A 22,371-nucleotide genomic window follows, 5' to 3' on the forward strand; every position below is an offset into this window, starting at 1 on the left:
TTTTATTTATTTCTCTCCCCTCCTTGCCCCCACCTGCCCCCAGTTGGTCTGCTCTCTGTGTCCATTCACTGGGTGTTCTTCTGTTTCCATCTGTATTCTTGTCAGTGGCACTGGGAATGTGTCTCTTTTTTGTTGCATCATCTTGCTGCATCAGCTCTCTGTGCAGTGCCACTCCTGGGCAGGCTGTGCTTTTATTGCACAGGACGGCTCTCCTTACAGGGTGCACTCCTTGTGTGTGGGGCTCCCCTATGCAGCGGACACCCCTTCGTGGCATGGCACTCCTTGCACGCATCAGCACTGTGTATGGGCCAGCTCACCACGTGGGTCAGGAAGCCCTGGGTTTGAACCCTGGACATCCCATGTGGTAGTGGACACTCTATCAGTTGAGCCAAATCTGCTTCCCTAAATTCCACACTTTTAACAGTTTTTATAGTTATTCCCTTAATGTCCTTTTTGTTCCAGGATCCCACATTACATATAGCCGTTTCCTTAAACTCAGATGTTGTTTTTGATTACCTCAATTTTTCAGGGTTTCCTTGTTTTTGATGACCTTGACAGTTTCAAGGGTACTGGTCAGGTTTCTTGTATAATGGACCTCAACTGGGGCTTTCTGACGTTTTCCTAATGGTTAGATTGGAAAAATGGATTTTGGGGAGTATAGCAGTTTGATATTATTGATAAATTCCAAAAAGAAATATTGGATTATGTTTGTAAACTGATCTTTTTCTCTGGGCATATTAGATGACATTGGAGTCATAGGTTTACTTGATTAATTACGTAAACCTCTTGTACTAGTAGGGTGTACTAGTAGGGTTTAGTGGGGACTCACAGATAAAATGCATGGCAAAGGAGAGAGTTAAGGGTTTTTGATGTTGGAGTTTGATGCTGAAGGCTTAAGCTGGAGCTACTGGGAAGAGAGGAACTCTAAGCCTGGAAAGAAGCAAGCCCTGGGAAGAGAGGAGCCCAGGAAGCCTGAACCCTCACAGACATTGGCAGCCATCTTGCTCCAACATGTGAAAATAGACTTTGGTGAGGGAAATAACTTATGCTTTATGGCCTGGTATCTCTAAGCTCCTACCCCAAATAAATACTCTTTATAAAAACCAACCAATTTCTGGTATTTTACATCAGCACCCCTTTGGCTGACTAATACAGGGAGGAAGATCACAAAGATGAAGTGCCATTCACATAAGCATACATACTATCAACCTGCCCTATCATGGGTGATGTGAACTTGGATCACCTGGCCAAGATAATGTTTGTGAGTTTTCTCTAATGTAAAGTCCCTTATGCCCCCCGCCCCCCTCCCCCCTCCCCCCTCCCCCCACCAATTTCCATGTTCCACTCTTTAGAAGCAAGTTACTAATCATAGGCCACAGTGGGTAATTAAGTTTCATTCTTTCTGATACGACAGTAACTATTATTTATACATATTTAGAATTCTGTATGGAAGTGATCATGCCAATATATGCACTCATGGATACTTATTTTAAACTTTGGGCTACAATCCTATACACTACATTATTTTGTTGTTTCCCTTTGAACTTGCCCCCATCCATTTGTTTTCAGAGCAGTTTTTGGCACAAGATGCCTAAACCTTGCCCCAAGAAGCCCTGGCTCCTTTTCTTGGGTAATGGTAGAATCCAAGATCTGGGCTTTGGGTATGCCCATTTCTACTGGGGTGCCGTTTCTTCTAGGCCCTCTCAGTGGACAGAAGTGTATTATGTGTATGAACCCATAGATACTACGTATTTATTTCTATATCTGGAAAGCACAATTTTTAAGAAGATAGGCATAACATTAAACCAAGGTATCCATGATTTGGTCCTTGCTTCTGTGGACAGCTGCACTAATAACGACAGATCTCTGAGGCTTTGTTTTAAAAAAAAAAAAGGCTTAATAGTTTATGGGAATTATAAATAAAATCTCAAGTGATCACCTATCCCTCCTTAAGTTCCATGTTATAGAACTGCCTCTTCAATGTAATTAAAAACTATAAAACACATTTTGCTGCTTTAGGATAATTCTCATTTTGTCCATTTTTGTTCCCCACTTATCTGTGGCACATAGAATATTGCAGGCATGTGTAAGTGGCAAAAAAAAAAAAAAAGAATAAGACACAAAAAATAAATATTTAAAGAAAAATAAAGAATCAACAAACCAGGCTAGAATTACTGTATTTTATTTGTCCCTAATAATCTTAAACCTCAGCTTCACCAATAATAGGTCAGACTTTTAGTATTACAATTCTTACCCAGCTATAAATCTTTCCAGTAGACAGACTTTATCAAGCACCAAAATTCCAAAATGTTTCCACCCCATAATTCTAAATCTGTCACAGAAGTGTATCTTCTTAGTTCTTAACTGAAATAAAATCTGGACACATATAACAATCAAAATAGTGCATTCCATTTCTTTCTTTCCCTCAAAGGGTTTTTTTTTTTACTAAGAGATGTCTGAATATTGCCATTTCCAAGAAACCTGTGTACCAGCACCTCTATTCCTTGGCTCAGAACATAAGGGATTTTTAATAACAAGAAACAATTTAATAACTATTTCTGAGATCCTTGTTCTCAGCCATGGATAAATTGAATTTGTTTTACTCTACACCTGTCCTAGCTTTGCTTTCATCATACTTCCTCTTTGAAGAAGCCAAACTCTGACTTTAAAACCCCTTACAGTTTCAGTTATTACGTGAGAAGAAAGTTGGCTTGTTTTGTGGTAGGAGATTCTGAGAATGGCAGCCATTTACTCTTGAAATCGTTATGGGGAAAAGCTGCAAAGGTTCCTTCTCATTCTGATAATGAAATCATTTATAGGCCTATACCAGAAGTCTTCTGGTCCTGACATAATATAATATTGTTTTAAGTATATTCATAATTTATATTACCTTTAATTTCTCTTTCTTTCCCTGAGCTTAGGTTCACAGTTTGATAGAAATAACTTATGAAGAGGTAGGTAAAGGGAGTGAAGAGGAAACAATGTTTGTCTAGCAGCACCTGGGAAAAGATGGAACATTTGTTATTTTGGTCTGTTAACGTTTATCTTTCCCCATGAATCTGAACATGTAATAGAAGGAGATGACTATTTCCTTTTCAGCCTTATCTGCTTGAACCACTCATTCTCTCCTATTATATCCACCCTGTTCCTATTATCATTATTCATCAAGATGACTAATAGTTTTTACAAAGATATGCTATAAAAGCAATCCCTCAATGTGGGGTATTTAAGATTTAGAAGAGAAAGGTTCAATTGAGTAACTTTTATTCATACAGTCATTAGGGAAAATTAGCAGAATTTCTGGCACATCAACCCACTGTCTTTCCTCCCTGGACCTGATGTATTTAAATAATTCCTCTCTATCAGCTGTTTAGTTGCTTCTAATGACTGGGCTCATAGGGGATCCTGACATCTAACAGGTAGAGACTGGCCCTGGGTAAAAGTTTTGATCCAGCTCTTGTCCTCTTGTCTTACGATGGGCTGGTGGAATATTGCTTTATCAGATGCTGGTGACAGGGATTGCAGACTCGCTCAGGCTTGATACTTGAAGGAAGAGGTAGTTCATTTGCTGAGCAAGCATTACAGAAGGTTCCTCTGCAGTTCTTACACACATTCTACACAAGGAGAATAAGAGGTTAGGTGGGGAAGAGAAGAGAAGGAAGGGGGAAAGATGCATGGAATATAAAAGGGCATATATGGTAAATGCTTAATGCTTAATCAAGTATTGACTGAATGTTTGCTATGTACCAGATAGTATCTGACCAAACACTGTACTGGTCTTCAAAGAAGCTTATAGTTTAGGTTTTAGTTTTTAATGACGAGAACCAGTGTCACAGAATTCAAAAGAACAGTTAAAAAAATTATTCATATTTGGAATACATTTCATGCTTCTGCTCCCTATTTACATTTAGGTTGGGCTACTTGTAAAATTAGGTTGAAAGTACCAATGCCTACTCCAAATAAAGCAGTGAACTGGCAGCAGATTGGGTGGACAGCCTAGGATTTAAAAATTGCTGAAAGGGAGCTGATGTGTGGCCCAAGCAGTTGAGTGCCTGCTTCCTACATGAGAGGTCTTGGGTTCAGTTCCCGGTGCCTCCTAAAAACAAAACAAATAAGCAAACAAATGAAAAAAAAAGCAAATTAGGGGAGCTAATATGGCTCAGTGATTAAGTACTGCCTTCTCACATATGAGGTCCCAGGTTCAAACCCTGGCCCTGGTATATACAATACAAATTAAATAAATAAATAAATAAATAAATAACTGAATATAAATTCAAAGTATAATTCCTAATACACTGATGTGCTTACTGCTTTCCTGTGATGCTCAATAAGCACATCCTTCGGGATACACAGCTTCGAGCACAGCTTCTAGTATCCCATTTATAAGAAAACTGAACTCTATTAAACGTTTTGAATCTTTAGTGGCCAACAGCTAGAGAGCATGTAGGTCACTGTGGCAGGGTCACAGACAAGACTGTGGTAGGGTAGTGGACACACAGTTCCAAGGGACCCTATTAAAAAAGGCTCTGAAGAATAATTTTCCCTTTGAAATGCTTCTTCCATCCCAAGCAATTCATCTTCCTGAGGGTGCAGTGGAAGTAGGGGTTCACTTTTGTTTGAAGCCCGGGAAGAATTTTCCTTTAACATATTGAAGATAGTTTGCATGGCTTCAAAGAGAGAAGTCAGACTTAGATGAGAAGTTTCTTCTAATTTGGACAAACATATTTCTGTAACAGAAAGGAACATCTTCTTATTCAATAAAGTTAGTTTATCTGTTTTCTAACTGTTAATTTAAGAGTAGGTCTTCTTATAGTTCTGCTTGTTAAAATTCAGCATGATCACAAATGGAGCCGTGTATGATGTAATACAGAATTTAGGCAAGTTTCCCGTTTCTCTTTCCAGGACTTGTTTCTTACACTCACTTGCCCATACTATTTCTATAGACATAGTACCATATTTGTTCAGAATAGTACTATGTACGAGGCACCAGACTAGATGCTGCGGGATACTACTATGAGCAAGACACATTTCTAGCTGTCAAATGAATTTATGATTTCTGATGCCTCCTTTCCTCTGCCAACTTTAGGATAACAGACCAGGAGGGGTTCAGGCAGGGACCCTTGAAGATCCAGGACAAAAACAAGTGATCTAGTGGGGTGAGGTCACTTCCCTTTTAAAGACTGTTTCCCTAAATAATTAAAAGAATCCCCCTGCCCCAAACCAATCTTATCTGTTCTATGAAGGACGACATCTACAAGTATGGACTTTGGAGCCAAAGTTGGGTTGGAATTCTGGTTTTGCCACTTACTACTTGTGTAATTTTTGGAAATGTACTTAACATTTCTGAGCCCAAGTTTCTTCGTCTATAAAATGAGGACACAAAGTACATAAGGGCTTCACAAGAACAGAGACTTGGTCTACTTTGTTCATTACTATTTCCACAGCACATGCCACATAGTAGGCACTCATAAGTATATTTATTTTTTATGGGGATTTTCTGATATGACTTATTATGACTGAAAAAGAACAGTATAGGCACACAGTACACACTTGCTTCCTTTGCTTTTCTGCCCACTCTGCACTGTGAGAAGGAGTCATGAAATATAATGGGCAAGTCCCTATCATTCCTTGGAAAGGGTTAGTGCTATAATGGCCATCTCTATGAAGAGCCTGTTAATTCTCAATGTCCTTACCTTGGTTATGTCGCTGTCTTCGTGGCAGAACTGACACACCTGTATCTTTTCAGAGTCTGGTGGCTGATCCTAAATCACACAGTTAGCCAATTAGTTACATCTTAGCCCCAGAAACATCAACACTTTCAGAATATGCATTTTTTTAGTTACAAAATTAATATAACCACACTACATATTATCTGAAAACTAAAGAAATAAATGTCATCTATTTCTACCACCTTAATACAACTCTGATAATCCTAGCATTATCCTTCCAGTTCTTCAATTTTTGAAATAAAGATGTGATTTTATTTATAAAAAGAAAACTCAAGCATTAAGTAGAAAGTGAAAAGTTAAAAAATAAATGAAAAACTGCTCCATCTCTCATCTCACTCTACCATGGAAAATGGAAAGCACTAGGCTTCATTTTACAGCTTTAAAAAAAATTTTTTTTTAAAGGTAAACATCACACAAAACATTTTATATCTTAATTACTAAATTATAGGGGTGATTCAGGTCTTGTAGTGTTTATCATCTTTCTCATGGGGTTATATTTTATTTGTAAAGGCTTTCAGAGTTATTTATCTTTACTTATTTTTAAATTGTCAAAAAGTATTGTTTCCTCTCAACTTTATATGTGGGGAAACTAAGGAAAAAGGAGATAAAATGAGCTCTTTTAGGTCCTGAGTATACCAGAGCTAAGAAATGAGAACTGCTGGTTACTTAGCAAATTGCTCAAAGCTGGGCTACCTCCTGTGAGAACTATATATATATATATAGGACATTGTTCCAAGGATGGTACACACAGAGACTTACAAGCATTCATCTGTGTCTCATACTACATGTTTACTGGCTAAGCACAGTCTAGCCAACTTCATAATTTATACAAGATATTATAGGAGGCTCAGTTACCTGTTCATCCAGAGAATGAGACTGTAGCCTACAATGGAGAATTAAAAATAGTAAACAGCAACTCACTGTATTTCTACTTACATCATCCAAATTTGTCAAAAAAAAAAAAAAAGCCCAAAACAAACAAATAAATTATACCAAGGTTCTTTTACTTTTATGTTTCCGGGAACAACATAATTATTAACCTTGACCTCCACGGAAAGTAAATTTTGGCATTAAAAATATTAGAGGCCAAACCTGGGGGCCCACGCGCACGGCTCATCCGGTAGCACACCAGCAATTCATGTCTCAGACTGCATACTTATCTCTTTTCTTGTTTCTTAATAAACTATTTATTGCCTTGCCTACCTCCCCCCATATATATATATATATATATATATATATATATATATATAATCTGACCCTTGACCTATGTTATGATTCCATTTAAAATTAGATTTGGAGTTATATTTTACTTTCCTTTTTTAAAACCAAGAAAATAACACTTAATGTTTCTCAACATGTAAAACTCCAACTGCCAATGCCATACATTTTATTATTTTTTTAAGGAGGTACTGGAGATTGAACCCAGTACTTTGTACATGGGAAGCAGGCACTCAACCACTTGAGCTACATCCACTCCAAATGCCATACATTTTAATAGCTTTTTAAAAATCTATCTAGTATTATGGAAATTTATCCATTATCATATATCATGTGTTATTCTCCTCACCCAAATATTCTTCAAATGTAAATTTAGCAAATTGATCAAGAAAAGGGAAATAAATGATATTACCACATAAGAACCCATACAGGTTGAAATATTTCTTCATGAGACTAAGCTAGGCTACCCTAATTTTCCCTGCTTGGAATACAGCCTACATGACAGGAGAAGTAGACTAATTAATCTCAGTTCTGGGGAAAATGCACCGCAGATATAAAATGGTTTCTCTTCTCTTCAGTTGAATGGCTGTGTGAACACCGGAGAAACACCACTGGATAACCGGGCTTTCAGATGTATGCCTCAGGATGGAAGGTGTGCCCAGGATAGGCCTTTGAAGAATCTATTCTATAATGCAGAGACGAAGAGCTTAAAATCAGAAGGCATGATAAATTTATCATGTCACCTAGTCTCTCTCTGCTCTTCCGTTTTCTCATCTGTAAAGTGGGGATAGATGACTGTACTTTTGTGAGAAGAATTAAATTTGTAAGGAGATATGAAATACATTTTCCAGGCTGTAAAGCACAATACAAAAATAAGGTGGTATTGGCTTATATTTCCAGGGTCTAAATCAGAACCTGACATTTAACAAACACTTCTAATTTTTTGTAAATGACTTAATCTTGGCCTGTCCCTGGAAGGCACTTAGAAGTCCAAGTCAATTTTACAGCCTTTCTAGTAACTTTCCACGTGCCCATTTGATCTGTAACATTAAAGGACATCCTGAGGGAGCAAAATTAAAAAAAAAAAAGGAATCATTCTGGCCTTGGAGGTGAGGAAGATGTGTTTAAGTACCTGCATAATCAGCCTATATGCTGAATCATGATTTCCCTTCTCCAGCAGCTACTTTTCCTCCAGATGACATACTACCTGATTTTTAAGTCACTGAAAGCCTGAACAGGGATAAGTGCCAAAAATATATACTGTACAGTTCTCTTAAAATCCCTCAATGACATCTTCCCTCATCACTAACCTTTTTTTTTTTTTTTGTAATGCAGCAGCACTAAGTAATATTTGGTAACATTTCTATTTGCTAAATTAACTGTCAAAGGTCAGCTTCCTTAAAACAGATAGTATACTCTTTACTTTTCATAGTGGGCCAATCAGATGAAGAGTTAAAAAAGGAAATCAAGTGAAATGGAGGTCCTTGAGAGACAGGAAATAAGGGAAATGGGAGCACTTATTTGAAACACAGTAGCTTTTCACTTAGCATATAGGTGGAAACAAGTCATACTCAAATGTATTTAAGATCCTAAAAAACCCTACGGTTTGTGCTTCATTCTCTTGGGATACTAGTCCAGTAGAGATTATTAATAATCTTTTAAGCGATAATCTGAGTTTGGGGATTAGTCAAGGAAGAATCAGTGGGCAGAATGATTACACGTCTTTCTTCTGAGAGGGATCAATGGGGTTGGATTAATACATGTGATTTGATTTATTATTTAGTCACTTCTCCTTAAAAATCTTTCTGTGGCACTCTAATATTACAAAAGTCAGCACCAGGTCTCAGTGAAGGCTAATCATGTAAAAAAGCTCCCTTTTCCCCACCACCCCAAAATAGCTTAATAGGTTAGTTAATACTTGATTAACAACACCTGTAGATTTCTTCAAAGGGTGTTTTTAGTTTAACATTTTCCTCTTGAATTTTCTGTTTCTCAACCTGACAAAAGAAAACAGCTCATTTTATTAATTATTCACAAGGCTAAATGATGATGTTGCAGACATTTTCTTCTTAATGGCCTTAGCTTGGGTATAAAGCTAAGTAGCTTTTTTTATTAGAGAGAAGATCCACCTTTCAAGGGTGTTTCCTTTTCTCTGCTCCAATTTTTTTTGGAGGCACCAGCGATTGAACCTGGGATCTCATATACGTGAAGCGTGTACTCAACTACTGAGCTATACCTGCTCCACTTCAAGGAGTTTTAGGATCTGCAACATATGTCAGAGAAGATATTTTCTTTGAATCTTCAGATTCAAATAAAATTACTTAGAATAAAGTGGACTCAAGATAGCAGTTACTTCTTAGGAGAAATACAATTTTTTTTCCTTATGCTCTGAAAAAACTGGTAAAAATGACCATGGCTGAAGACATATCCAGCAGACTGTGCAGTCCGATTGAATCAAGCAGATTTCCCCACTGCCAACAAAATGTCTATAGTCCATACAACTCAAGGAGTTTTCTACTCTAAAGGACCCATGTGAAGTTCCAAACTGCATGTCAACCAATGCTCTTCTGTCCTGCCTGAGCAGTCTTAAGGGATAAATTCTTTCTGAAGTGCTTGTCTTGGCCTCCTACCTACCTGCCTCCAAAAGTAGAATACTTGTTCTTAGATCACTCAAATATCAAGGAATGGAGGTCAGTACAATATTTACCCTCCAACCTTGAGGGTATTATCCCTCTTGGAAACCTCCAGTTTGCCACACAATTAGAGATTGAGAGACTCACTGGCAAAACAGGATACATTAGCTTAAGATTTTCAGTGAACTTCTGAAAGTTCTTATAAAAGTAGATTTTTGGTTCACTAAACTAAAACAACAAAAAGGGCATGCTACATAGAGAAATGGTACTTTACATACTTTCAATTATTAGTATTAGATACTCAATAAATTTCCATTTACCATTCTTTTCTACTCACCAGCAAATTAGCAGTTCATTTTCCATAAATCTTAATGAGAAGCTTATAAATTTGTTCTGCTTTGTTATATAAGATATGTGCACACATGAGGTGCTTTTTTTTTTAGTGTTTCATCTTTGACAAAAAAGGGAATTTCACACTTTTCTGATTTTATTACCTAAAGAGGTTGATTCCTATTTTCTGAGATGACCTTACACAATCTTAAATCCCTGACCTCCAGGTGCTAGAAAGCTAGCTCTCAAGACTGCTCTGCAGAAACCTCTACTCCTGCTCTTTTAAACATTTTATATTACTTTTCTCTTTCCCAAGCCTAGTTCCCTCTTTTTGTAATTATTTTCAAGAGAAGCACCTTGGGAATATGGAAAAGGAAATCCTCATGATTTTGATAAAGGTGAACAGAAGTGAATCCACATTTTAAAAAACTCTCTTAAGAGGAAATTCAGGGTGGAAGAAGAATTACTAGGACATACTACTAAAAATATTAGCCAGTAGAAGTCTGAGAAACACATATTTTTGTTGAGAAACCAAAATAATTTTATTAACAAATTGAAAGGAATAGTAGGGCCAATGAAAATCATGGTTATTAAAATGAAATCAAATTAGATGGAAATTCCCAGAGGTAGAAAGACTCACAATCAAGCTTTCATGTATTCTCTCTATCTCCAGGCTGCTAACTACAAACTCAAGGCCACAGCAAATGTATGTGCTCAATGAAAGAAAACTGTGGGGCTCATCAAGGTAGCCTCTAAAAATTAAAATTAAGTAAATGAACAAATGATTAACAAATATTACCATTTTGGGTTCTGGCTTCTGCATGCCCTTTCCTGGGATGCTGCTTCTGTTGTTTTGTAACCTACTTTCTCTTTCCTGTTTTAGTTCTAACTCAAGCCGGTGCCTAGGGTAGGTGGGAGAGGCAAAGGATGAAAATTTGAATATCTGTACTCATATTCTCTATAGAATGCCATCCATTTTAAGTTCAATATAATTAAATTTTAATACTTGATTAACAAAAAGTTACCAGTTATATATGGACAACCAAATTTTAAAATATTAAAACACAATACAGTGAAACCAATAACTTGACACTAAAATACATAAAAATGTTTAATCTTTCTTAGATGATTAAGAATGCATTTTAGGGGAAACGGACTTTGGCCCAGTGGTTAGGGCGTCCGTCTACCATATGGGAGGTCCGCGGTTCAAACCCCGGGCCTCCTTGACCAGTGTGGAGCTGGCCATGCGCAGTGCTGATGCGCGCAAGGAGTGCCGTGCCACCCAGGGGTGTCCCCCGCGCGGGGGAGCCCCCACGCGCAAGGAGTGCGCCCGTGAGGAAAGCCGCCCAGCGTGAAAAGAAAGAGCAGCCTGCCCAGGAATGGCGCCGCCCACACTTCCTGTGCCGCTGACGACAACAGAAGTGGACAAAGAAACAAAAGCAGACGCAGCAAATAGACACCAAGAACAGACAACCAGGGGAGGGGGGGAAACTAAATAAATAAATAAATCTTTAAAAAAAAAAAAAAAAAAAAAAAAGAATGCATTTTAGGATCTCATTGTGCCTGCAGGTTGCCAGTCTGAATATTGGTATTTTATATCTTATTTTTTTTGTCTTGTTTTTTTTTGTCCCCATATACCCCCCACCCCCCTCACCCAACTCCTTCCCCCATAACAACAACCTCTTCCATCATCATGAGACATTCATTGCATTTGGTGAATACATCTCTGAGCACTTCATGGTCAATGGTTATATCTTATATTACCTCTTAATAGAGTTGAGGCCAGATGAATGACAATAAAATTTACTATAATTGAAAACTGTATTTACAAATTTTTAGTAAGATACAGTGTGAGAGCACTGATACTACAGAACCACTTCATGCTAATTAACTGGTCTCTCGTCACAGTCATGCTTTTAATTCCCTTTTACATCCTCAACCACTAGTGTCCTTATATGCTTTGTATCCAACAACAAACTTCTGTTTGTTTAAAGTTAGAAGCTTCTGCATGGAAGTGAGTCCCATCTGAGAGATTAGAAGGAAGAATGGATAAGGGCTTAGAGTCAAGGAGACAGCTTTCAAATTATAGTGTTGCCTATTCCTTAACGTAGGAATTTGGAAAAATTTAGCCCCTCCATGCTTTGGTTTCATCTGAAAGTGGTAGTAATTAATATCATCTACCAATAGGGTTAATGTGAAGATTGCACGAGAGAATTAATTTAATGTGCTTAATAAAGTATGGTACACAGTAAGAGATCTGTAAATATTAACTATTATTATGAATGTTACATTGGCTACATTCCTATTTAGCTGAGATCCTGGGTTCAAATTTCCTAATTCTTCAACTGCAAACGATGTTGACTGGATTTTGTGAATGCTTATGTACATGAAGCTTTCTGAATTCTAATTCCAGAGAAAGGACACTGCAAAGAGAAAGCCAAAATGGCTGGAAGTCACAAGACCCCCTTCTCTTTCTGTCTACTCTTAGAATTACCCACAACCACCATGACAGCTCGAGCTGCCCTCGCTTCACCGCTGCCTGGTGAGCTCCTCCACTTCCAGCTGCAGACTGTTGATCTTATCTCCAAAGTCCTGTTTGAAGAGCCGGTTGTCCAACTCAGCAGACTGACGGCCTCGCTCAGCCTGGTGCAATCTGGATGTGAGCCATATGAACTTGTGATAAAAAACAAAAGCCATGGTGGGGAGGAAGACTAAGTTCACAACATAAAATAAAACAACTTAAGGCATGGAAACAGTGAGAAAACTTCATAGGACAAAGAAGAAATTATGAAGGGGAAAAAAAAGATGAAGAAGAAACAAATTCTAAAGAAAAACGAGATGAAGGTGAACCAGGCAGAAGAAAAGCTGATTTTCCACTTTTTTTTTTATTCTATTACTACAGTTTACAGCCATTAGATGATGAACAATAAAACATCACTTTTTAGAAAATCCATATCCAAAGCCAACTTCAAGCACATAGTAATTTAAGTCCACTTTTTTGTTCATTTTTATTTCCTAACAGGGTTAGAACTTTACATTTCTGTTTAACACACATAACTGGAACTTGGAAAAGGGCAACTACCTTCTTAAAAGTGAATTAGAACATTTTTTTCTGGTCCTTCCTCTAAACCACAAATTGAATTAAATCTGAGGACATTATATTTCAATCCCTACCCAGGCTCTGGGTTATTATAAAAGAAAAAAACCTTTGTCAGAGTTGGGCCATCTCTTTCCTTTTCCTTTTCCTTTTCCTTTCCTAGCAAGTGGTGTGTGACTAAGTGGACAAACAATTCAGTACTGGACCTGCATAAGATTCCTGACCAAATTCTCTGGAAGATTCTGATGGTTGCTTTCTTTTACATATACCTATAACTTTGCACCTATAAAAAAGCATCATCTAGAAGGTGAAATATCTGAGCTATCTGTAATAGAATTTGGAAGCATGCTGTGTATTTGAAAAGTTCTATTTTGGTGTTTGAGTACTCTTTCTAAATGCTCATAGAAAAAGCAACTCATCACAAAAGGATGATGAAGATAATAATACAAGTAGGTGCTTATTTATGTAGGTGCAGAATTATAAGAACTAAAGTTCAAGAGCACAGGATATTTCATAAAGTTGTCCTAAACATATGTCCTTTGACTTGACCTTGGTTCAAAAGTCTGTACAAGGACCTATGAAAGCACACACAAATCTATCTTACTTTCTTATTCTGGTTTTACCAAGAAGATGGTAAGAGATTTCATGAGCTGGAAGCAAAATGGTTATTTTTGTTGCTACCTACACAGCTGAAATGCTGCAAACCCACCAGAATAAGAAAAGAGTGAAAAAGAAAATATTTTGTGGAAACTTTCTGAAGGAATGAAGGCCATGTAAAGCCTGTCCTCTAAAATAAAAGTCATTTTTAAAAAATCAAAGTATTTATAAGATTATTTACAACTAAAAAAGGTGAGATTTGTGGTCACTTTAAAAAGAAGCCCTGCTAATATAGCTTGTGGATATCTATTGGGAATCTTTATTTTTAAACTAAATAATAATAAAGAATACAAATTTATCACTTATCTACTTCCTACTCTGAAGTATTTTTTCTAATAATTAGATGATTAATTTCATTTAGCAAATTCATATCTGAACAAAAAATAACAGAAATTGTTAAGTAAAGATTTTCAGGCAAGGAATAACAGGCAGGAAATGATCACTCATATCTACACTTTGTTTTCTTTACTTCAATAAGAAAAGCAGAATAGATTCGAAAAATGTATAGCCTATATTTTTCTTTAACAGAAGAGAGTTATTAAAATTGTTCTCTCTGACCTAATTAAATAGGAAGTCGAATTGCAGGAAAAAAGGCAGAGGTAGAAGGTGACATGAATATTAGTAGGGTTTACCCAAGCTTTCATATTACGTTATTTTAAATTACCTAATCACTAACTTTATACCTAGGTACTTTAAAGAAATGTAAAGATGTTGTTTTTTCCCACAAGTCACTAAGCAAAAAAGTTGTAAGCAATCTTGGTTACTAAGAATAGAACTAAGTATTTATCCTTGGCTTGGGGATTAAACCTGTATAATAAAACTGAAAAGGGGTCATGATCTAAGACATACAGAACTACTTTAGAAGAGTCCAAGTCCACATGTGATTCACCTCTAGTTCGTTTAGTGCAATGGTAAAACAGCTCACTGATAAAGGTATGAACAATTGTCCTAGACTCTGATATTGTCAAGGACTGGGTGTAAAGGCATCAATAATATATGTACAGGGCTTCAATTCTGTAGGTTTAAAAAAAATGTTGGATTATTTATTGATGAACTCAGAAGTAATTTCACAAAGTTTATTTGGCATTAATTAATCAGGGAACTTATCCCCAATTTTCTAATTCTGGGGAGAAAAATTGAAGGGAAAAAAAAAAACCCAACGTATATGCCAAACTAGTTTTTTAAAAGTTCAACAAATTTCAAGTCAACTTTTGGTGATGTTTTATACAGAATCAGAGCTTAAACATAACAACATTCAGATTTCTTCCTTTTACAATTAAGTTGTGAGATCAGACTTGCGAGGTGACCAACTGCAAAATGCCTAATGATGTTTTGGGATCAGTTTATTTGCTACACTATTTAAGGTTTTTGCCTGTTTCACCAAATCCTTTTCACTAAATTAATAAAATAAAAATGAAAATGGAATGAAAGGGATATGAGAAAATGGATAAAAAGGAAAGACAAAAATAGCAAGAGACCAAGTCAATACTCAAGAGATGTCATTATTTTGTTTGCTTTAAATGCCAAGTCAAAAATACTGAAAAATAATTCAATATAACACTTTAAATGCACAATCTATGAACACTAAAATTAATGCATTAAATCATAAACATAATTGCTTATGTACATATTTCCTTAGATAACGTTATTTCCTATGTAGACTGATACCTTTTCATTCATTAGTCAATCTAGAGATTTCAAGTGTATCTATTAGTTTGCAATAAGCTTTTGAGTTAACATATTCAGGACCTGGTTAAGATCATCTGGATAAAAGAAGTCATTCATTCATTCATTGAACTGAATGCCTTCCATGAATGTGCCAGGCACTGTGACAGATCTAATAAGGGGACTTAAAAAACTAGCTGGCTAACTTCAAGCAGCTTACACTCTAATTAGAAATAAGGTAGAAAATGAGAAGAGGCATAAAGGGTATTGATATAAGGCTATGGATTTCCAACAAGGACAGAAGAGGAAGCAGAGGAAGCTTTGAGGAGGAGGCATTTGAGCCTGACAAGAAAAAAAATCTAAAGAGCAAGTACGCAGAAGAAGAAAGGCATTTCTAATTGGTGGAAATACTAGAAAGGAATGGATGGGGAAAATGGGGAGCATGCTGTTGGGAACTGAATCACAGCCCCACAGAAGGCATATTCAGGTACCAACCCCAAGTCCTGTGGGTGTGAACCCATTTGTAAACAGGACCTTTGAAGATGTTATCAGTTAAGGTGTGTCCAAACTGAATGAGAGTAGGGGGCATTAATCCAAAATGGCTGAAGTCCTTATAAGCAAAGGAAATTGGACATAGGAAGAAAAGCCATGGGGAGCAGCCAGTAGCTGGTAGTCAACAGAACCGGAAAGAGAAAGAAGATATCGCCATGTGCATTGCATGTGATGGAAAAAGAGTTCCTAAGAGACTCCAAAGATTGCTGCCAGCTAGAAAATACTGACCCCGGGAGGAAGCAAACCTTCTAGTTTGTGAAACTGTGAACCAATATTCCTGTTTTTAAGCCAATCCATTTTATGGCATTTGTTTTAGAAGCTTAGAAAAGAAAACACATGTCCAGGGACCAGTAAATAGTTTCGTTTTGCTGATGTGCAAGAAGGGTGTTTAGTGGGTGTTAAAGGTGACAATATAGGCTGGTAACACTGAATGACTTTGCATGTTGTGCCTCACTTGATCTTGAAGTCTCAGCCATTTCTCTTGACAGCTGAGTCACCAGGAAGAAAATGGTGGTTTCAGAGAAACAGAGAAACAACAGAGTAGCATAGGAAGAGGATATGTTTTGAGTACATTGAATTGTAGGTACTGTTGGTAGATAGCTGGTTAGAGGCTGAAAGTTTAAGGCTGGTCTCCAAATGGAGGTTAGAGTTGAGACACATTGATCTAAGAGTTGTGGGCCAGAAATGACAGTGGAAACTATAAAAATGTTCAGGAAAAAGTGCAAAAAAGGAGATGGGAAAGAACAGAGAAAAGGGTTAAGATTAAGGGAAGAAAGATCCAGAATAGACACTTGGAGGACAGCTATATCTCAGTACCCATACATGGCTTGGCACCAAAATATTCAAAGACTTTAGTGATGGACAATAAAATTAAAGAATTATAAACACGTATTTAAAGTTCCCTTCACAATTCATCCTTGTCCTAAGTATCCTTCCTCTAAGACAAGATACTTAAATGGGGTTAAATAAAAGAGAGTTTGGCTGTTCAAAACAGTCATGAAAGACTGACATTTCTTAAAAATGTCTTCAGTGACATTAGAAAACACAAATGAAAGCCCAAAGTATTTCATTAAAGAAACAGCACTTTTACCTTTGTTCAAGTTGTTTAATGGTAGCAGCCATCTGATTAGTTTTCTCTTCCAAGCGACTGTTGAGTTCACTTTTCTGTTTTACTCCTAAATCTGAACTCTGTTATAGAAAAGAATAGTGATCTATATAACAAAATCCTGAAATAAATCATACATGCTGTTTGAACCTAAGGGAAACAGAAATGATCATACCAGTTAATTTCCAAATTCCTAAATTTCTAGTCTATCTGCTATTCTCAAATGGAGTGGAAAAAAAGTAGACAATTTGTTTAAAATTAGTAGATATATGCAGCCCTATCCCAAAAAAGCAATACCATAAGGTTCATCAATTTATCACATTCCATCCTAAAAGCTAAGGGAATATATAACTCAGCTGGCACATTAGGGTGGAGAGCAGAACTTTTCTAGGATTAAAGTAAAAAAGATCCTCTTCCTTCATTATAATTTGAAAAGTGGCCATGGATTTCCAGAACAGTAATACAGGATCCTATAATGGTCTGATTGGCAGCTAGCTTCAAAGTAAGACACAATTCTTCTCCCTTGTATTTAAAGTATTGATTCTAGAGGAAAAAATAGAGTGAGAAGGCCCAGGATTTTAGAAAACCATGAGTCTATTTCCTCTACCTGCAACTTAAAGGCAAGTTCATGCTTCAGTGCCCTGAGATCATCCAGCTGCTGCCGTAGAGACACCAGGGCATCCTGCTTCTCACAGACATCCTTCTCCAGCATCTTCATAGCCAATTCCATCTCTTGTCTCATGCTGATCTGTATCTCCAACTCTTTTTCAACATCCTGCCCACAAAGTTAAATAAATTGCTTACTCTCTTTCCTCAGCTAAGTACAAAGCATAAAATATCACATAAAAAGTAGACCAATTGATGTATGGGACCCCTGTATGAGGTTATGCATATTTATTTTGTAACTTCACAATTTTTACTATATACTTATTGTTTATATATGTTCATGTATGAATAATATACTTCAATAAAAATATAAAAAAAAAAAAAAAGTACCAGGACAACTAACAAGGAGATGATGATGGACAACAACCATCCCAAGAAACAGAGAGTTCTATAACTGCAAGCAAGATAGTCCCATTCATCTGCCCTATGGGATTGAAGGCCTCTCTCAATTAGAGGTAGAGTGGACATCACCATTCCAGAATCCTCAGGATTGGGGAATGAACTATGGACTAAAGTAGACTTACTGATATTCTACTATAAACTTACTGTGATTCTAGCAATGGAAGAACTTATATCACTGATGTGGAGGCAGTGGCCACTGGAGGTTCTGAGGGCAGGGAGAGGGAAAAACAGGTGTAATATGGGATATTCTTGGGACTTGGGAATTGTCCTGAATGACCTTGCAATGACAGATACATGCCATTACATATCTTACCATAACCTACAAAACTGAACAGGAGAAAGTGTAAACTACAATGTAAACTATAATCCATGCTTAGGGGCAATACTGCAAAACGTGTTCATCAATTGTAACAAATGTACCACACTAATGAAGGATGTTGTTAATGTGGGAAAATGTGGGAGGGGTAGGGAGCGGAGCATATGGGAATCCCCTATATGTTTTTTTTTAAAAGAGAATTTATTTTTTTCTTCCCCTCTCCCTCCCCCAGCCCCTGTCCTGCTGTTTTTGCTGTCTGTGTTCATTTGTGGTGTCATCTTCTGTATCTATTTCTCTTTTTGTCTTCTCTTCTCATCTTTCTTCTCTAAGTTTCACCAGGATTCAATCCTGGGGCCCTCTGATGTGGAGAGAGGCTCCCTGTCAATTGTGCCACCTCAGTTCCTGGTCTCTGCTGCGCTTCACCTTGACTCTCCCTTTCGTCTCTCTTTTGTTGTGTCATCATCTTGCTGCATGATTCACTTGTGTGGGCACAGGCTCACTATGCGGGCACTTGGCTTGCTGTGTGAGCACTTGGCTCAGTATGTGGGCACTCGGCTTGCCATGTGAGCACTCACATGGGCACTTGGCTCACCACGCTAACACTGGCTCGCTGCATGTGCACTGGCTCACCACGTGGGCACTTGCGCAGGTTCTTGATTTGTCACATGGCTACTCGGCTTGCCACGTGGGCATTTGGCTCGCCATGTATGCACTCACTGGGCACTTGGCTCACCATATGGGCACTCGGCTCACCACATGGGCACTTAGCTCACTGTGGGAGCGCTCGGCTTGCCATGCAGGCATGCTATCTCTTCTTCTTTTTCACCAGGAGGCCCCAGGGATTGAACCCGGGTCCTTCCATATGGTAGGCAGAGGCTTATCACTTGAGCCACATCCACTTCCCCCTATGTTTTTTATGTAACAGTTATGTAATCTAAGTATCTTTAAAAATAATTTTAAAAAATTAAATAAAAAGAAAAAATTGACCAAAACTCTTAGGTCTGAATTATCTGGCAAAATACCTATAAATTATCATTCACTTTTTAGAAACGTTGACAGGAATAATAATTAGGATAACTGCAATAACATTTGCATAATAATTTACAAATCTGAAATATTTAATTGGCCAAAGACACTGCTATTTAATATGCGAAAACATTAGACTAGTATCTACAAAGTGTTACACTACCCAGCACAAAGGGAAGCAGATGCAGTTCCCTTAAATTTAATATGGGTGACATAGTCAAGTGCTCAAAGAACCCAGAAGATATTTTGGGTTCCCAGGGTATCATCTCAATTACTGGAAATGGTCAATTTGGCTAACTGAATTTTTAGATTCATTTACCTGAAACCCCATTTTGTTTCCACCATTATTATTGTAAATCTTTTGAATAAGGAAGTTTTCTTCATTTTTCTGCTTTAATATGACCAGATGTTTTTTGTTGATAGGATCTGCTTTCCTCAGAAACATTATTTGGATGATCAAGTGTGAATGGACAAAGATGCCAACACCTATAACTCTTCTGCATCTTTGCTGAACCCAGGGCACACTTGGCAACTTGCTACTTGCTTCATTTCTTTCCTTGTTTTTCTTGTTCAACAAAGATATTTATTTAATTATTTTATTAAATTAAAAAAAATTTCCCTTTCCCTTTAAGGTTTCTTTTCTTCTTAACAAACACTTATCTTATTCTCATAAAAGTATGTGGAATATTTTGTTTGAGTTTTTTATAAATGTGCTGCTTAACTGAGACTGTCTTCTGTACATGCTTAGAAAAACAGAAAATCATACTAGTCTTTGAAATGCTGACATATTATTTCTAGGGACCTTTGTATTTTGAAAGTATTTTGAGATCTAATTCAGACATATAAAAGGAACATGGGAAGCGGACTTGGCCCAGTGGATGGGGCGTCCGCCTGCCACATGGGAGGTCCTCAGTTCAAACCCCAGGCATCCTTGACCCGTGTGGAGCTGGCCCATGAGCAGTGCTGATACACGCAAGGAATGCTGTGCCACGCAGGGGTGTCCCCCGCATAGGGGAGCCCCACATGAAAGGAGTGTGCCCCCAAAGGAGAGCCGCCCAGTGTCAAAGAAGGAAACACAGATTTCCCATGCTGCTGCTAAGGATGTGAGTGGTCATAGAAGAACACACAGAGAATGGACACAGAGCAGACAACTGGGAGGAGGGAGAGAGAAATAAATAAAAAATAAATCTTAAAAAAAATAAAAATAAAAAAATAAAAGGAACATTATTTCAGGAATGTTAAAATAACATGTTATCAGAAAACCTGAAATTCTGTTCTGTACAATGTTAATTTGTAATAACTTTTTAGTACAAATGAAATCATCCCTTATTTTCAGGTTTCTAAATGAAGCGTATTCTTAATGATACTATAGAGGTTCCTTTTATTTATCACATTGTCTCAACAGCAGGAAGAGCTAATATAGTAGAGGTGTATCAATATATTAACACTTGGATAAAATCTATTACAATAGTCTTATTCCTCAATTATCATATTTTTTAAAATTTCTAAAATACCTTAAAACTAATGCCAGATGGTGCACTCTTCTATTTTTTTTCTATTTATGCCTGAGAACAAGAATAAATCCAGAAATAATAGCTAATAATAAAAGAGTACAATTCTACACTAATGACTTTTTAAAAATTATTTAAGACCTTTATTAACAGGTGCTTGCAGTTTGTTGACTTTTTTGAAAAAATCAAGTTGTAAACTTTTATTACAAATTAAAAATGAGGTTCTTAAAAATATCAACTTGACCAGATATGAAACAATTTAAAAACCTTTAAAGGTGTATGGAGAAAAACCAGGCTTTTTAAAAACACGTTTGTCATTACCAAAAAGAGACGTCTTTAGGTAAAAATAATAAAAACCCCATGCTGCATAGATAATGCAGATAGTTCTACTTATCTGTTCAACCGGCAAAAAGCAAGCACTTAAGGTCTTCAGCTCCAATCTTTTGTTCATTTCTTATTGCTGGAATTTCGTATTCATTTCTTCTTGTTGGATGACTAAACCTGCTGATGGTAGAGATGGTAAGCCGGCATTTACTCAGCCCCGCCCTGCTCCGCCTCGGGAGCGGACCAGTTCTCAGCTGGTGGATCGGCTGCTTTTGTCTCTTTGCCATCTTGTGGGTTAGGGTTTTCCGGGCGTGGGCGTCGGTAACCGAAGTTACGGTGGTACGGACGTTGAGGTGGCTGCTGACCTTGGGTCTCATCTCCTTGATTTTCCTTATCATCTTCATTGCCGTCCTCTTTAGGCTGTCTGGCGAGGACAGCCCCTGCGAATCGTGGTCTATATCCCCGTAAATATTCTGTCTCACTGGTCTACCTTGTTCTCCTACACTCTGGTTGTCAGCACCCTGCATCACTTCTTGAACAGGAAGGTTGGAATACCGTGGTCGACGCCCATAGGGTCTCCGCATATAGTAAGGTGGGAATCGTCTCCTGCCATAGGGCCGGCGTTGTTGGGCCTGGCCTTCCGGAGCACTCTCTGATCCCTCCTTCTTTTCCCCATTCTCACTATTCTGGTAATTTTGCTGGTAATTGCGTGGAGGACCCCTACGATGTGGATAACGTCTATAATGGTTATGGTCTGCTGCATGTTTACTGCCTTGCACTGGAACTCCACCAGGACCTGAGACGTTTGCTGCCTCTGCCCCCTTTTCTCCTTCAACAACATCAAACTCAGGGCTCTCTGGGGTCTGCTCTCCGCTCCGGCTACCGATCGAACTCACTAACAACTTTTTTGTCCTGCTATTTAAAAAAATTTTTTTTATCTTTAAAGAAGTTTTAGATTACATAAAGGTTACAACAAAAATATAGGGGATTCCCATTTACCGCACTCCTCCCCCCTCATACCTCTATCATCCATTAATGATTCTTAGTAAAGGGAAGAAGAACCACCTTTCAAGGATTAAGGTGGGAATCATATAGGTTTTTTTTTCTTTCTAAATGTCAGAGTTCTTGGTTATACTTGAA

General features: G+C 37.5%; 1 protein-coding gene and 1 pseudogene across 12 annotated transcripts in view; both read right to left on the bottom strand.

Annotated features, from left to right (window-relative positions):
- Positions 1-2,166: 2,166 nt before the first annotated feature.
- Positions 2,167-22,371, bottom strand: part of RUFY3 (RUN and FYVE domain containing 3) — a 107,054-nt gene continuing 86,849 nt past the window's right edge. For 3 of the 12 annotated variants that reach the window (XM_071216136.1, XM_058297417.2, XM_058297411.2), the window contains 8 exons: positions 17,594-17,761; positions 16,972-17,069; positions 12,444-12,563; positions 10,710-10,812; positions 8,880-8,944; positions 6,585-6,612; positions 5,694-5,762; positions 2,167-3,614 (listed from right to left, as the gene is read on the bottom strand). In XM_071216136.1, coding sequence (XP_071072237.1) covers positions 3,471-3,614; positions 5,694-5,762; positions 6,585-6,612; positions 8,880-8,944; positions 10,710-10,812; positions 12,444-12,563; positions 16,972-17,069; positions 17,594-17,761 — 795 coding nt within the window. In that variant the 3' untranslated portion in view covers positions 2,167-3,470. Of the gene's footprint in view, positions 4,728-5,693; positions 5,763-6,584; positions 6,613-7,433; positions 7,633-8,879; positions 8,945-10,709; positions 10,813-12,404; positions 12,584-16,971; positions 17,070-17,593; positions 17,762-22,371 lie in introns of those variants that run through there. The other 9 variants (XM_058297402.2, XM_058297420.2, XR_011649205.1 and 6 more) reach the window with 8 other exon arrangements.
- Positions 21,306-22,184, bottom strand: LOC139438492 (Y-box-binding protein 1 pseudogene; annotated as a pseudogene).

Source organism: Dasypus novemcinctus, chromosome 1 (genome assembly GCF_030445035.2).
Source record: "Dasypus novemcinctus isolate mDasNov1 chromosome 1, mDasNov1.1.hap2, whole genome shotgun sequence".
Taxonomy (NCBI): domain Eukaryota; kingdom Metazoa; phylum Chordata; class Mammalia; order Cingulata; family Dasypodidae; genus Dasypus; species Dasypus novemcinctus.